An 11842-nucleotide genomic window follows, 5' to 3' on the forward strand; every position below is an offset into this window, starting at 1 on the left:
CTTGTGAAACACCAGGTCAATCATCAAATTCTTCTCATAGGTCTTCTTGATCAAGGCATCTACCCAGTCCACTCCTCCACCAAGTCAACTCCCTCGGCCTCTCCCCTTTTACTTTACTCCTCAAAGTCGTCCATTGATCTGTGGCATTCACGGCTGGGTCACCCTAGTTTAGATGTTATCTCTCATGTTTCTTCTCAATGTAATTTTCATTTTCCACGAAGAGAGTCTCTCTCATTTTGTCAATCTTGTCAATTAGGCAAATCTCATAGGCTGAGTTTTCCTAACTCTGTATCTCAGGCTTCAAAGCCTTTTGAACTAATACATTCAGATATTTGGGGTCCAGCCCCGGTTTCTTCTATTACTGGCGTTAAATATTTTCTGTTGTTCATTGATGATTTCACGCGATTTACCTGGTTTTATTTACTTACTAATAGAGATGAAGCTTTTTCCACATTTCTCACATTTCAAAACTTAGTCTCCACGCAATTTCACTCCACTATTCAAACTGTCCGCACAGATTGGGGTGGTGAATACCGACCTCTGTCCCGTTTCTTCACTAATCATGGAATCAAACACGAAATTTCTTGTCCTCATACCCCTCAACAAAATGGTCGTGTAGAACGCAAAAATCGTCACATAGTTGAAACCGGCCTCACCATGCTTGCTCATGCTCACTTACCCCTCTCATATTGGCCGTATGCCTTTTCCACCGCCACCTACTTAATCAATAGACTTCCTACTCGAGTTCTCCAATACCACAGTCCATATCAACTTCTTTATCAAAAACCTCCTAACTACTCTCTTCTTAGAGTCTTTGGCTGTCAATGTTTCCCTTTTCTTCGCCCCTACAATCACCACAAACTTGAGTTTCGCTCTCATTCATGCACCTTTCTTGGTTATAGTAGCAGGCATAAAGGATACTTGTGTCTCCATCCCATTTCTGGTCGTATATTCATCACTCGTCATGTCATTTTCAATGAGTCCAATTTCCCTTTCTCCTCACTCTCGGCCTCCCATCCTCCTCCTCAACAAGCACACTCTCTTGTCCCTTGTCTACCTTTTTCTCCATCTCCCCACAGCCAACTTCCTCTTCCCACCACTAATTGCTCGGCTCCATCATCCCATCAGCCCCACTCCCCCACACCCGTCCCTTCTCCCAACTCCCCAACACCCGCCCCACTCAGCCCTATTTCCTCGTCCTCCTCAACTTCATCTTCTCCTTCATCGTCCACTGCCCCCTCACCTATTTCCCCACATAATACTCCTATTATGGTTGATATGCATGGTCCACATACGCTTCCCGTTGCCCCTACTAATTTGCATCCTATGATTACTAGAGCTAAATCGGGCATCCATAAGCCCCGTTTATTTTTTAGTGTGGCTGCAGGGACTCCCGTTGAACCATCCAATTTTCGTGACGCTAGTACTGACCCTCGCTAGAATGAAGCCATGAGAGCCGAGATCAATTCCTTAAGATCGCAAAATACTTGGGTTCTTGTTCCTCCCCCTGCTGGTGCGCGTATTGTTGGGTGCAAATGGGTCTATCGCATCAAACTTTGTGCAGATGGTTCTGTGGACAGGTACAAAGCACACCTTGTCGCGAAAGGGTTCCACCAAACGCAAGGAATAGACTACCATGAAACGTTCAGTCCAGTCATTTAGCCGAACTCCATTCGGCTTGTTCTATCCCTTGCTGTCTCATTTAATTGGTCCATCAAGTAACTTGACATTCAGAATGCCTTCCTCCATGGAGATTTGACCGAAACAGTATACATGAAACAACCCCAGGGATTCGTGGATTCCTCTCATCCTCACCACGTTTGTCAGCTGTCTAAGTCTCTTTATGGGTTGAAACAGTCCCCGCGGGATTGGTTTCTTAAATTGAGCACTGCCCTCCTTGATTGGGGTTTTGCTGCTTCACAAGCTGATGCTTCACTTTTTATTTGCAGAAAGCAAGATGTTGTGGTTGTACTGCTTATATACGTTGATGATATTATCCTCACAGGTTCAAGTGATGCCGTCCTTGCCGATCTCTTAACATTTTTGGGCACCAAGTTTGCAGTAAAAGATCTCGGGCCTCTCCATTTTTTCCTTGGCATTCAAGTTTCTCGGTCCCACTCAGGTCTTCACTTGTCACAATCCAAATATATTTGAGACCTCCTCACTAAGACCCAACTTCTGGACTCCAAACCTGTGGCTACACCAATGGCGTTACAATCACTGTCCTTGTACGACGGTGAGTTACTCTCGGACCCTACCTCTTTCCGTAGCTTGGTTGGCGCACTGCAGTATTGCACTATGACTCGACCCGATATTTCTTTCGCTGTGAACAAGCTCTGTCAGTTTCTCCATGCTCCAACAAGTGTACACTACCAAGCAGCCAAACGGGTACTTCGGTACCTCAAAGGCACCCCTCATCTCAGTATACTTCTTCAACCCGATCACTCTCATGACCTTCACTGTTTTACAGATGCCGATTGGGCTTCTTGCCCAGATGATCGCAGGAGCACTAGCGCCTACTGTGTGTTCTTCGATCTCAATCTCATTTCTTGGTCATCCGCCAAACAAAAAGTGGTCTCCCGTTCCAGTACCGAGTCTGAGTACCGTGCCTTAGCTAATGGAGCTTTCGAAATATTTTGAATTCAATCATTACTGGCTGAGCTTGGCTTTCCTCTACGAGCTCCACCGACTCTTCATTGTGACAATATGAGCACTCTGCACTTAGCATCCAATCCGGTGCTCCACTCTCGCACCAAACACGTTGAAATCAACTATCACTTCGTTCGGGAACGTGTCAAACGTGGTCATCTCCAACTCTGTTTCACTCCGTCCGATGACCAAGTGGTCGATTGTCTCACCAAACCTCTACTCACTTCACGGTTTCAAGAGTTGAGAACCAAACTCACGGTTCTTCCAAGTACCGTGTGTTTGCGGGGGGGTGTTAAACAATAGAATATTTCATTCCCCTTTTACTGTTATCTCTTTGCTATTGGTAGATATTTTCTCTTTCATTGTTGTATTGCCAAGTGGCTCTTTATTTCCTTTCACGTGTAATATATAAAGCTAGTACTGTGTACCATAACTTTTCAAGAAATACAATACACACTTTATCTGATTCCTTATGTCATTTGTAAATATATTTATTAATTTTTTATTTAAGATTTTTTTTAAAAAAAAAACTAAAAAATTATTTTTAAAAAACATTAATCAAACACCTGTTATTTTTTCAAAACTACAAAAAATATTTTTTGTTCTCATTTCTGAAAATACAATTTTGAAAACAAAAATTAGAAAAAAATGTCAAACACGCCTAAACCTATGTAAGAGAGAACAAGATAGTGATTGTTGCCTTTTAGGCTAAAACTAGACAACTACCAAGAAAGAAACAAGGTAGGCTCTTGATTAATATATTGGGAACTACCAAACATATAGCCTTAATAAAAACCTTTTATTTAAGAGAGAATTTATTATGATTCTTTTTAGCTTAACTCTAATTTAATTAGGATTTATAATTTTTTTGATACTGTGTTTTGTCTCATTACATGTTTGGACCTTGTGTTTTGATAAATTTTTTTTTGAACCCTGTGTTTTGTAAAATTGTTCAAATAGACCCCTAAACCCAATTTTAATGAAGAAAAATTGAATATAACAACACAGTTTTTAGTCGCAATGATTTTGTTTTTGTTTCAAATTGTTAGTTTGATGAATTATTTGTAGTTTTAGCTCAGATACTTTGACCAAAATCGAGTTTAAGATTCTATTTGAATAATTTTACAAAACACAGGGTCCAAAAAGTCATTTTTCAAAACACAGGGTCCAAATAAATAATTAGATAAAACACATGGTCCAAAAAAGACATAAACCCATTTAATTACCCCTAATAAAGCCTTTTATTTATTACTAATAAATTCTTTAATTAATACTTACTTATTGCTTTAATTAAGTTAACTATTTTAGATAGAAAATAGTAACACATTATCAAACCCAAAACAACCACATTAAAATGAATAATTTGGTTTTTTTTAAATGTACAAATTCTTCGAGATTCTAATACATATAATATATATATATATATATATAGAAAAGAGATGGGGAAATGATCCCATATCCGAATTTTTACATTATTTATCTATATTTACCTTATTAATTAAATTATTTCAGTTTTATTCATGCATTATTTTATTTATACTGTAATCTAATTTTTATATATTCAGTTTTATGATTTGTATGTAGTAAATGACTAAATATGAGCTCTTTGACTTCAGAGCATGTGGACAGGTTTGAGAAACAATTAGGATTTTAATGATCTTCATTCTCTTTAACCAGATGTTAATTTCTCAAATTTAAATATTTTAAAAATTATTAACCCTTCAAAATTTAAAATTCTATTGATACCCAAATTATCGTGATTTCTCTACAATATTGCTATTAATTGATTTTAGCACTCTTTTCACAAAACACAATTTATATATAATTGCATATAGGTACAGTTGAATTTTCTTATTCAATAATTAAGATAATATGAATATTGATGTATATAACTTAGTAGCTAAGAAAGAATAATAATAGCCACTAAAGAAAGTTCAATTTTGGTAAAAAGTTTGATTGTTTGGAATACTTGAACATAATACATCAAAGTCTTATCTATAAATATATATATCAAGAGAAAAAGAAAAAAAAAAAAGGAACTCTCTACACATAAGATAAATATTTTTTCTGAAAAAAATTAATAAATTTTCTACACCATAAACAAAATTGAAAAATATTTTTGACTTTATTCCTTTACTATTGCCTTTCTCTTATTTGCTGGAGCCATGCAAGGGGCAACAAAATGATATGGATACTCAAGATTCACTCTCATATTCATAAACTTTATTTGCCTTTGCATGTGAAAAAAATAAATAGGCAAGTCTAGATCTATGAGTATATGACTACAACCCCATGCAACTCATGACAACATAAAACTTGTATTATAATTTCATTTTTATGCAATCCATGCAACTCACTACAATCTCAAATGCCACCCACTCCAACCCCATGCAACTTAAAGCAACACATGACACCAAATGCAACCCAATGCAACCTAAAGTAACCCAAATATAATTTTAAATGCAACCTAAATCAACCTTACATGCAAGACCAATGCAACCTATAACATCCCGAAGGAACCCACTGTAACCTCAAATACAAGCCTGTGGAACCCATTACAACGTTATGTAGCCCATGGCAACATAAAAACTCATATTCTAATTTTATTCTTATGCAACTCATTCAACTCATTGTAATGCAACCCACTATAGCCTAAAATGCAATCTACTGCAACTTACATGCAACCTGAAGCAACATATGGCAAGCTCATCCAACCCCATGCAACCCAATTCAATTTCAAATGCAACCCAATGCCACCTAAAACAACCAAAATGTAATTTCAAATGCAACCTCAAATGCAAGTCCAATGCAAGCCCATTTTCAAAGGTTGTAGATGTTGCAACAGTGGTTGCCAAAAATGTTGCACCTAATGTTCTAAATGTTGCAGACTTTGCAACAGAGATTGCACCTCAAGTTTCATAGGTTTTGCAAATGTTGTAAAAAAGGTTGAAGATGTTGCAAGAGAAGTTATTGATGTTTCAATAGTGGTTGCAATTGAGGTTGAAGAAGTTGCATACGTTTCAACAAAGCCCATGCAACCCTATGTTACCCACTATTCCCAATCTAAAAACTCATATGCAACCTCATGCAAATTAGTGCAACCCATGACAACTTAAAAAAACTCATATGCTAATTTTTTTTTTATGCAACTCAAGCAACCTACTACAACCTCAAATGAAAGTCTAATGCAACTCCATGCAACCTAAAGTAACTTTAATAAAATCATTTGAAAATTTCATCCTTATGCAACTAATGCAATATCAAATGCAAGCCCAATATGCAACTTAAAGAAATCCACTGCAATCTCAAATGCAACTTAAAGCAACCTAAAACAACTTTAAAAAACTCATTGGAAAATTTCAAATGCAACACCATGCAACCCAATGAAATTTTGCAGATGTTGCAATAGAAGTTGTAGACGTTGCAACAGAGGTTGTGTAACGCCCTGGATAGCCAAGACCGCTACACTGTGTATTTATAAAAGTGCAAGACTTGCTAATCAAGTCAATAATTTGAAAACGTGTCACTAAACAAGTAAATGCTAGGGTTAAATAGGTTTTGGTCTCAAAAGTTTTGTGTAATATAATTAAACCGTTACATACATGGGATCCCAAAGGAAATGGTGTTAAAAAGGTTGGATTACAGACTCCCAAAATAACACAAACATCTGCTAGCCATACTAAGGCAAAATGGACAATTTCTGGGTCACGCGTCCCTGCCTAAACCTCTACCGTGGCGGCTGAGCAGCCGGCCATGTACATTCCACGTGCAGAGCTCTCCCAATCAAGGCTGGTCAAGCTTTCCCTTGCCTTTACCTGCACCACGTAGCACCCGTGAGCCAAGGCCCAGCAAGAAAACATATGCAGCAAAGACAGTAATAACAGATTGGTAAATTTACTAACATAAACTCTCATCAAATCTTCCACATTAATCGTTCAGCATAAAATCAAAGTCATGGATGCAATCAAACACTTATAACATTCATATCACATAATAATCAGGTCCGAAAACTATAGCCGCACCCTCTGTTTATCCCACTGACTCCGGCCCGCTTAAATCGAGCTCAGTGCATATTAAGCTATCCTCGGCTACCAGTGGCTGAGCCGCGCCCTGTGCGCTAGTGTAACCCTTGGCACCCTTAGGTCGTTGGTTCACTAAATAGCTTGCATGGCATAATACCATCTTTCAAGCGTTCACATTAGGGAACCCTTAGTCCCATCACATATATTCAACCAGGTGCAGTTTTCTTACCTTTAATCTTTGCAGTTACTGCTTACGAGCAACACTCCTCAAGCACAATCCGTTCCCGAGCCTAAGCCTTTATCACCTAGTCACAACCAAATCATAAGGCCTCATTAATACTCAAGTTAGGGTTTCCGGTTACAAAACTAACTTCCGGAAAAACAAATCCCACCAAGCACGGTGGTGGAATGGTTCCCAAGCTTACTAGGCTTGATCTAAATCCTTAAAAACCCTAAAAGATCAAGTGGACAACCAAGGGCCGCGACCCTTGAATCTTAGCCGCGGCCCTAGCCTCAAAACAGAACCAAGGACCTCCCAGGCAAAGACACGCACTGTGGCCCTTGCATGGGCGCAGCGGCGCTCACCCCTGGCTGAGCCTCCTTGGCTCATCTTCATCCTAGGGCCGCAGCGCTCTAGAACAGAGCCGTGGCCCTTCCCTTCGAAACCAGAATTCCCACCATTTCTAGGCTTGAAACCTTAGCCAAAACCACCCTTAAGCTCCCTCCTTCAACACCCAACAATCCCAACACTTTTAGCATGACTTAAACAACATAATTCCACAGAAAACCCAGTCCAACACACACTAGAATTCTCTTTTTAATTTCTGAAACCCAAGAACATAAACACCCAAAATTAACCAGTCAAGAACTCAAATTCAAACCTCTAATTCATGGAGTAAAGCTTACCTTATTAACATAACCTTTCCTCTATCCAAAGTCCAGCTGATTCCCAAGTTTCCCAACTCAATTCCACCCTAATCAATAATTGGACAACACCTCAATAGCCAGTTGGTACACAAAGTTAAACTTCAGGAAAACACATGGATTAACCCTTACCTTAGTCTAGATTTAGTCCTGGATTGTTTACTGAGCTAAGCCTCTAAATTTCCCCCTGAATTCCTCTGAATTCCCAGCAATCTACAGCTCCAATTTCTCAAGAATTTTCCTCTTGAATGTTTCTTGAGTGTTCCTTGAGAGAAAAGTCTAACTAAGGAAGGAAATAAGTCGGTTTATATTTTTCTAAAGACTTCCTAACTTTTGTCTTACCCGCTAAGTTAATCCCAAGGCTCGGGGTGCTGGAAACGTCCCCGAGGGCAAAACGGTAAAATCCCCCAATATTCCCGCTTAGACTTCCTAACCTCAAATATATCTCCATATATTTACTTTCATAACCCAATAGTCTAAATAGCTACCCGATACCTAAAATACCCTTGACTTATTTAAAGTCAATTATTAAATCCCATTGTGACTTTCTTTTCCGCTATCTAGCTCTAGGATCGCCTCGAGTCGTGCTCTGTAGTTCTACCCACATAATAATGTGGTTCTCACAATTACCATATTCACATATATCACATTAATATCAACATAATCATACAAGCATTCCAATCATACAATTATACATTTAAATCACATTTAATCCAATAATGCCCTCCTGACACACTAATCAAGGCCCTTAAGCCTCATTAGCGAATTTGGGGTCGTTACAGGTTGAATAGGTTGTATACATTGATAAAATGTTGCATTCCATATGCAACCTCAAATACAAGCCAAATGCAACCTAAAGTAACTCATTGCAACCTCAAATGCAAGTCCAATGCATCCTAGAGCAACTCATTGCAACCTCAAATGCATGCCCATATAACCTAATGCAATCTCAAATGTAAGTTTGTGCAACCCAAGGTACCCCCAAGCAACCCATGGCAATTTAATAACTCATAGGCCTTTCTAGATTCAAGTTTTTCCCCTAAGCTTCTTAATGGTATTCAGGAACATTAAGAACTGAATTTCAAAAATTTCTATAAGATAATTATAATTGAACAACTAATAGTTCTATCAATTTATACAATAATTTCTATCAATATATATATATATACATGAGAATAATCAAAACAAAAAGTGTCTTTTGACAAAGGATCAAAACCATTGCAATATTGGGAATTCGGGAGAAAAATTGAACAAATTTTTGGAAATGCCCAACTTAAAAAACATTCCATCTGCTTTGCCATTAAACAAGCTGAAAAACACAAATGAAAGATTAACTTTGACATCCAAAAAGGTTCACATCAAACTCATAAAAGATTTATTTTGCTATCTACTCCAAGTTATCTAACAGTGACATTTACACACACACTCACATATATAAATATATATATATTGTACGTCCTGAAATTCAGCACGTGCCTTTTTGATAGCTCGGATACAGTGGGCTTGCCAAGGACTGTAATGGATGAGCCACAAGTTCATATTTCCTGAGGGCAGCGCGATTCTCCAGGTAAATAGCACGAGATGAATTATACAAAGTAGTAGGCACGATCTGGAAACACTTATGAAACAAAGCATCCTAAGCACGAGCTGATACTACGCTTAGCTCGGATACGCTAAAGATCTGCCATGTCCAAGGATCTTTATAAACCTGGATACATTATATAAACGTGCATGATCAGACACCACAAGTCCGTTCATCCCTGAATTCCCGGACACGTAATATAATCATGCATGATCAGACATCAGATGTTCGATTATGCCAGACAACCCATGATCATTTTTACCTAATGATTAGACCATACCTTAATATAAATTGTTATATTCATCATTAGTGCAAGATAGGTCACATGAGGGATTTGTATTCACGTGATGATCCCAACGTCTACCCAGGGATTATTTTCCTATAAATACCAAGACCTTGGATAGGGGTTGGGGATGATGGTTTTTCTGTAATGCAAATACTCTGTCAAAATATAGAGAGATATACAGTAACAATATAGACTCATGAACTAGGGGATTTTAACCTCCGAACCACGTAAAAAGGAGCAAGTGTTCTTGATATTTCATTTATAGTATTTTTAAGTGTCGTTCTATTATTACGGTTTATCATTAAGCACTAATCCATCCCAGCTATGTTTTCATAATTCACTATTGGCGAAAAACCACGCCAACAGTTTGGTGCTTTCATTGAGAGGTGCATATTAGTGCTATTGTGAAAGATTCAGATCAAAGTCCACCATGGTGGTTACTTGCTTGAGGCACGAGAATGAGACGGACTAGCCTGGTGGGCAGGAGGCTCACCATACTGCTGTTTCTGATGAAAAAAACGATGAAGTCTAGCAGTGGTTGGGAAAGCAACCGATGGGCCACGGCAACACCAGGAGTTCAGCGTCATTGCTGCTGAATCCGAACTTGGGTCACTTGACTACGATATAGTTGGAAAACATGCAGTTAAGAAGCCATTTATCCAAAGCTAAAAAACAAAATGATGAGGTTTTGGCTCGGTTACCCCCTCTTGCAACTGACGTTAATGTCGGAAAGAGGCAAGGTGGGACCCATAAGTCCTGCCGGGATAGTCGATCCAGGCTAAGCCGGTCGGTTAGGAACTCGACCCCGAGTTCTATGCCCATGGCACAAGATCACCAAGGAATCCCGTTTGATGGCTTTCCTAGGGAACATCGGCGAATTAGTCGCTCGGTTAGAACCTCGACCCCAAGTTCATTAACACCGTCAAATGCACCTGGAAATGCCCACAGCAACTCACGAAGAAGGTCTAGGGAAAACTCGTAAAGACGGCATGCTCCAGCTGACCTTCCTGTGCCACAATTAGATCGCCAAACACAGAGAGTCGAAAATGGCGGGGCAGAGCTACCGCGGGCTAATTTGGTCCAACCTGATGGGATAAGAATTGCTTCGCCAATTAGGCATCCTCTGTCGCCCATAAGGCATCCAATACCACCTCGTTCTGCTCGAAACGTTCCTACCTATGGGGACAACAGAAGGAATCATCCTCCCACTGCCTCTACCTATGCCCCCACGAGCACGCGGAAATGTCCTAGGTCCTCATCCTCAACAACAAGCTCTAAGTTTCTCTAATGGAAGTTATTGGACGGAGGGCCACTGAAGTGGTAGAACTGGTACAGATTTGAGAAATCAGCTGAGTTCAGCTCAGAGCCCTCAAGTTGATCCACAGACCGACCTACGAGATCGCCTGAATTCACAAAGGACAAATTTAGCTCGCGATGGAGTCAGTGGCACTCACCACGAGGGAAGTCCTTCTGAAGTACGTGATAATGGGAACATCCCACCAAACCAAGCTCGAGCTTGGAGGGACAATAACCCACCAAACATGTACGACCGAATAGGAGCTGTTGAACAGCCCCAAGGAACCAAAGACCAAACCCTTGAGAGGTTAGCCCAGATGGAGGAGCTGATGAAAAGACTCATGTCAGAGAAGGAAAAAGACGAATATGACTCAGGGGATGAACTCAAGCTTTTTCGCCCCCAACATCGCAGCAACACCATACCCGCCGGGTTTCAGGATGCCCCATTTGTCAAAGTTTGATGGAGATGGAGATTCATTCGACCACTTGGGAATGTTCAACACCCTGATGATGGTCCACAATATTGGACTCGAACTGAGGTGTCTGGTATTCCCCTCGACTCTGGTCGGGCTGGCTAGGCAATGGTTCAAGCAATACAAAAAGCATTCTATCAACTCGTGGAAGAGTTTCTCCGCTGACTTCAAGAGGGAATTCCAGGCTTCTCAGGCGGCTCGCATCAAGGTAGACTCCCTTGCGAATGTAAAGCAGCAGCTTGAAGAGCCCCTGAAAGCCTACCTGAGTAGATTCACTAATATTGCTGCACGAGGTAGAGACGCGGACGAAAGTTCTAGGCTCATGGCGATGAGAACAGGAATTCTTGTTGGGGGCGACCTATGGAAGGAAATCCAAAGAAAGGGGGTCAACACCATGGATGATTTCCTGAACATGGCTCAAAGGTGGATCAACTTGGAAGAGGCGCGAGCCTCGGTCACAGGAACCAGCCAAGTCCTTGCCCAGCCCGTTGGAGCGGTAACGGATGTTGCAGCTATGGCTCAAACCATTACCCAGAATAACCAAGGAGGAGGTAGCAAGAGGAAGGGAAATGGGGAGGGCAGGGGTTCGAAGAAAAACAAGCCCATGGAG

General features: G+C 40.2%; 1 protein-coding gene across 1 annotated transcript; it reads left to right on the plus strand.

The window, feature by feature from the left end:
* Positions 1–2205: 2205 nt before the first annotated feature.
* LOC133832045 (uncharacterized mitochondrial protein AtMg00810-like) lies at positions 2206–2640 on the plus strand. The gene has a single exon (XM_062262436.1). The coding sequence runs from the start codon at positions 2206–2208 to the stop codon at positions 2638–2640; it is 435 nt and encodes a 144-aa protein (XP_062118420.1).
* Positions 2641–11842: the final 9202 nt, after the last annotated feature.

The sequence above is a fragment of the Humulus lupulus genome, chromosome 4 (genome assembly GCF_963169125.1).
Source record: "Humulus lupulus chromosome 4, drHumLupu1.1, whole genome shotgun sequence".
Lineage (NCBI taxonomy): Eukaryota > Viridiplantae > Streptophyta > Magnoliopsida > Rosales > Cannabaceae > Humulus > Humulus lupulus.